Raw genomic sequence first — 5,527 nt, 5'->3', positions numbered from 1 at the left:
AGAGACAGACGGTATCCTGAAATAGAAACTGCAAGTGATTTACAATCTCAGCTCTGCCATTTCATGCTGTGTGTCCTTTGCCAAATCAGTCACCCTCTCTGAGCCTCATTTTCCCCATCTCTAAAATAAGTTTAACAATATTCACATCACAGGGTGTGGCAAGGGCAAATGAGAGAATGTCAGCGAAAGCACAGTGCCGCCCACCTACCCCACTTACGCTCTGAGCTCACCTTAGCCCACCCGAGGCTTCCCCTGGTGACTGAACAGTGCCCAGGAGATTGCATCCCTCTCTGGGCTCTCCTCACCTTCCTCCCAGCCTCAAGCAGTTTGGAGTTCCCCCTTATTCTCAATATGCTTAAGTGACCGTGTGCTTGCCAATCAGAACACGGGGAGGAAATGAATAAACATTGCTGAAAAGTATAAGCGCAGGGAGGAAGAGGGAAATGCTGGTTCAGACTGCTGTTGCCAGTCATCACCCTAGGCACATTCTGGTGTCTTGGGAAGCCTCCGACCAGCTGTACGGTTTGGGGAGCCTTGACACTTTGCCTCCTCACACCCTCTCCTGAGCCACCGATGAAGAGTCATGGCCTCAGGCTCCCAACCTGGAGTACAGTCACAGGAATGCAGGGTGGGATGGCCCAGAAGTTAAGTGTACCTGCCAGCTCATCAAACATCATTATGTCTCGGCCACCTCGTATATGACTAGGGGTAGGAAAACTACTTCCTTATTAAGTGACTATCGTATATAATAAAGAGGTAATATGCAAATTAACCCTCACATCCTCACAAGATGGCTGCCTACGACCAGGCCGGCAGGGGGGTTAATGAGGGACAACCAAATGACTGAACAAGCAGGCTGTGTGGGGCAACCAGGCCAGCAGGAGGGCTGTGAGGGGTGACCAGGCTGGCAGGGGGCGGGGGCACTTGGGGGCAATTAGGCTGTCAGGGGGGAGCAGTGAGGTGCGACTAGGCCAGTGGGGGGGCAGTTAGGGGCGATCAGAGCGGCATGCAGAGGCAGTGAGGGGCAATCAGGCCAGCGGGGGGGGGGGCATTTAGGGGGGACCAGGCAGGCAGGCTGGTGAGCGATTAGGAGCCAGTGGTTCAGGATTGTGAGAGGGATGTCTGACTACTGGTTTAGGCCCGATCCCAGAAGTCGACATCTCCCGAGGGGTCCCGGATTGGAGAGGGTGCAGGCTGGGCTGAGGGGAACCCCCCCCATGCACAAATTTCATGCACTGGGCCTCTAGTTGTTAATATTTGTTACAGGCTGGATGTTTGTGTCCCTCTCAAATTCAAATGTTGAAATCCTAACCCCAATGTGATGAATGGTACTAGGAAGTGGGGCGTTCTGGAAGTGATTGGTCATGTGGGTAGAGCCCTCATGAATGGGATTAATGACCTTATAAAAGAGACCCTGAGATCCCTGGGTGGCTCAGTTGGTTGGAGCATTGTCTGATGTGCCAAGGTTGCAGGTTTAGTCCCCAGTTGGGCGCATATGGGAGGTAACTGATTGATGTTTCTCTCTCATATTGATGTTTCTTTCTTTCTCTCTTTCTCTCTCTCCCTTCCTCTCTTTCTAAAAATCAATAAATGCATATCCTTGGGTAAGGATTAAAAAATACATATATATTTTATAACTTTTAGAAAATATACAAAAAGAATATTAAAAATAAAAATCAATCTCAATCTTCTGACCTAAAAATTAACCTGGTTAACATTTTTACATATTTTCCTAATTTTCCCTGGTGCTTTTTCATGGTTGTGATTATAGTTATTATTTTATAACATAGTTTTTCTTGGTTTGAGTCTCCCAGCAACAAATCCTGAACTATACATTCAAGAGCACATAACTTATTTTGAAGGTGACCCCAGGAAATACCAGTAGGAAAGCAGGGAAGAGATACAGGAAAGAGCAATGTTCCAGTCACTATTGCTGTGGAACAAGTAACTCCTTGGTTGTATAAAACAGCACCTTTATATTTTGCATACAATTTTGTGCATCAGGAATTTGGAAAGAGCTCAAATGTGAAATGTCCTCTGAGCCTTCAGGCATTTGAAGGCTCTCTGGGCTGCATGTCCCAGATGGCCCACTTCCATGCCGGCAGTTAATGCTGAGGGTCTGCAGGGAGCTCAGTTGGGTCTAAGGACCAGAGCATCTGCATGTGGGCTCTCCCGCACAGCAGCCTGGGTGTAGTCAGACTTCTTACCTGGTGACCGGTTTCCCCAAGAGTGAGTGTCTGAGAGAATCAGTGGAAGCTGATGGCCTGTTATAGTCTAGCTTTGGAAATCTTATGGTGTCAATACTGCCATACTATTTTCATCAAGGCCATCACAAGCCCACAAGGGGAGAGGACATTGATCTTACCACTTAATGGGAGGAATGCCAAAGACTTTGGGGCCTTTAAAAAAATCATTACAGGAAGGAAGCCAATAAATGTATAATTAATCCAATTGGCACCGTGTTGCAACTGGAGCTGAGTTCTGCTGGAGAACTTTTAGAAACAGTGTAGAAAACATCTCACAATCGTCCCCAAGGAGGACTGAGGAAGCTAAAGTATTTGACCATAAACTTTCCATTCGTAGTGGCTAGGGCTGGGAAGTTTGAGGAGGAAGGACTAATTCCCCTGGGATTTGATGGGCATTCCCCTAGCACTGACTTCTAGCACGCTGCCTGGCCAAAGGAGAGCCTCAGGCAGAGAGCTCCGTGTAGTCACAGCAAACAGCCGTTCAGGACCAGAAATCTGCACAGAGATGCATGCTAAGGGGTTCTAGGATGCTGCCGGCAGTCTCTCCTACAGCGTATCTGAGGCATTTTTCCTTGCCAGTGAATATTCCCTGTGACAACTTTTAATGGCTACACAGGTATTTTGTTGTTTAACATCTCTGTGCATAGAACTGAGGGATGGGGGGGAAATCATGTCATCGTGTCAATTAAAGTCACTACATTTTCTCTAACTTTAGACCATCAATTATTCATGTTTCTAATTTTCCTCGGTTTGCTCCCTTGCGTTACACCAAACTTTCACCTCTTCCTATGATCCCTTTCCAGTTGCACCCCTTTTACTCTAGACCAGCCGTGGGCAAACTACGGCCCGCGGGCCAGATCCGGCCCGTTTGAAATGAATAAAACAAAACAAAACAAAAAAGACCGTACCCTTTTATGTAATGATGTTTACTTTGAATTTATATTAGTTCACACCAACACTCCATCCATGCTTTTGTTCCGGCCCTCCGGTCCAGTTTAAGAACCCATTGTGGCCCTCGAGTCAAAAAGTTTGCCCATCCCTGGCCTAGGCAGATAAACTAATCTGTTTCAGTGACAAAATAGAAGAAATCAGATGATCAACCTCAACGATGTCCTTTCCTACCTACCCATTTTTCTACATCCAATCCCTTTCTCATTCCTTTTCTTCTAACCTCAGAAGGTAAGGAGTCCCTCCTTCAGTTCTAGACCAACCCTCATCCTCACTTCTTCTATATGAATCCCTGCCCCAACCCCACCTGAGTTCTTCCTGCTTCCTCCTATCCTACCTTCTTACTTCTCCTCTCTCTACCCTTTCTTTTCAACCTCTCACCCACTCTTTGTTCCTCCTCTCTTCCCTATTAACACGTCCAAGGCTTTCTTCAGGCTAAAATCACACGCCCTTACCCCCCCTAGCAATTGTATAATTTCTCTCCTCACTTCCCATTCATCCCAGGGTGCACTGCATTTGAGCTTCTGCCTCTGCTGGTCTTCTGCACTTGCCATGGTCACCCACCAACAGCCAATGGCCCACTCTGGAGGGTAAGTCCTCGTTCCTGGTTCTTAGCCCCCTGCTACTGATGAGTCACTGGGAGCCTTCCTCCTCTTGCTGAAAGCTCTGTCCTCTTGGCCTCCATGACTCTGACTCTGAACTCTCCTGATCAACACACCCTGAGAACATTCTTCTTCCTTTTGCTGGCCACCCTTCCTTTGGCTAGTCCAAAATGTTGCTGTTCCCTGTCCCGTACTTGCTTTTTGTCTATAGTTTCTCCTGACATGATCTTATCCTCTTTCATGTTCCCAATTATAAGGCTACAATCTCTTGTCTAAAACCCTTGGGGCCAGAGCCCCACCTCTGCTGGCCTGCCTTCGGCTCCCCACCACACCAAGGAGCCAGTCCGGGAACCCCACACTGGTGGGCATCGAGCAGGAGCCCCCCAACAAGCTCTAGCTGGGCGCCTCAATGCCAGAGCAGAGCAGGGTTCCAAGCCTGAGGAAGACATAATCTTGTGCCTGCCTGCCCACTTCACTCTCTGGCCCTGCTGGTCTCTCAGGACCAGAGACACTGGCCTTTACTGCTCATCTAAGGGTTCCGAGGACTCTCCTTTCTCTAGTCCCGTCCTGCGGAGTGAACCCAGGGTGCTGTGACACCTGAAGGGAGTGACGAGCAGGTGGTCAAGGCACCTGAGCAAGAGCCCTCAGGGGCCTTAGACAGAAGAGTGAAACCGGAACCATCAGGCAACACGGGTGAATTTTGGCACAAACTGGGCTGCTGTGTGGTAGAGAAACCCCAGCTGAAGAAGAGGAGACGGATCAATCGGACCATGATCGGGGAACCAATGAATTTTGTCCACCTGACTCACATTGGCTCTGGGGAGATGGAGGCAGGAGATGGACTTGCCATGACAGGTGCTGTTCAGGAGCAGATGAGATCCAAGGGAAACCGAGACAGGCCGTGGAGCAATTCTAGGGGCTTGTAGCTCCAACAGGAATGTTTTGCTGTCTGAAGTCTCCACTCTGTGCCCAGCCCAGAAGAGATGCTGCCTCCACCAGATCCTCCGAGAACCTGTGTCCTCAAGGCCCCCTTTTTCCTTATCTGCCTGATAGTGCCTCAACAGGCTTGGGGGCTGGACTCCCTCTACTTCCTCTGGCTGTAGCCCCTCCTGGAGATGGCGTCAAGGCAGCAAAACTGACCAAGTAGCTACTGGCTGGCCAGAGGAGCTCAGCTGAAGCCCTGCACACTCTCAGATCTGAAACAGGAGTTTCTGGAAACCTGGAATGAGTTCCCTCCTCCTGAATGACAGTCTGGGTGCCACCTGTTTTTAATCTATTAGCCTGAACTCCTTAAATGGCAGGTGGGTGAGGTTACCAAGCTGGAGCTGGCTTTGCTGTGAAGCTCCCTACCCCTCTGCCCTTCTCCTTCCTTCTGAATGAACTGAAGCAGACGTCAAGCAGGGGCTGGGAGGGTGACCACTGCCTAGTCTACTCTCTTTAAATCTCAGACCTTAAGCTCACAGCCCTTCAATATCTCTCTGCTAATGTCAGCGTCTTTCTCTAGTTAGGCCTCTAACCCTGTTTCTGTAGCATTGCTAGCTCCCCAATATCTTTCCTTTTTAAAAATTAATTAAAATTAAATTTAAGATGCATTCTCTTAATTACTCCCACCCTGCTACTACCTCCGTCCTTACCCTCATTCCTGTTAGAAACCTTATTGTTTCCCATTGAATACGACTTAAGGTAAGAAATGGATCTTACCCTGATGACATTCCAGTTAGGTCTTGGGGA

General features: G+C 48.7%; 1 protein-coding gene across 1 annotated transcript; it reads left to right on the top strand.

Annotated features, from left to right (window-relative positions):
- The first annotated feature begins 1,495 nt into the window (after window positions 1–1,495).
- LOC102258652 (CDC42 small effector protein 1) lies at window positions 1,496–4,933 on the top strand. The gene is made up of 2 exons (XM_005877992.2): window positions 1,496–1,502; window positions 4,400–4,933. The coding sequence occupies exons 1-2, from the start codon at window positions 1,496–1,498 to the stop codon at window positions 4,720–4,722; spliced, it is 330 nt and encodes a 109-aa protein (XP_005878054.1). The 3' UTR covers window positions 4,723–4,933.
- Window positions 4,934–5,527: the final 594 nt, after the last annotated feature.

Source organism: Myotis brandtii, unplaced genomic scaffold, assembly GCF_000412655.1.
Source record: "Myotis brandtii unplaced genomic scaffold, ASM41265v1 scaffold538, whole genome shotgun sequence".
In the NCBI taxonomy this organism is placed as follows: domain Eukaryota; kingdom Metazoa; phylum Chordata; class Mammalia; order Chiroptera; family Vespertilionidae; genus Myotis; species Myotis brandtii.
The sequence above is the reverse complement of the archived record's forward strand: the minus strand, read 5'-3'. Positions and strand labels throughout refer to the sequence as shown.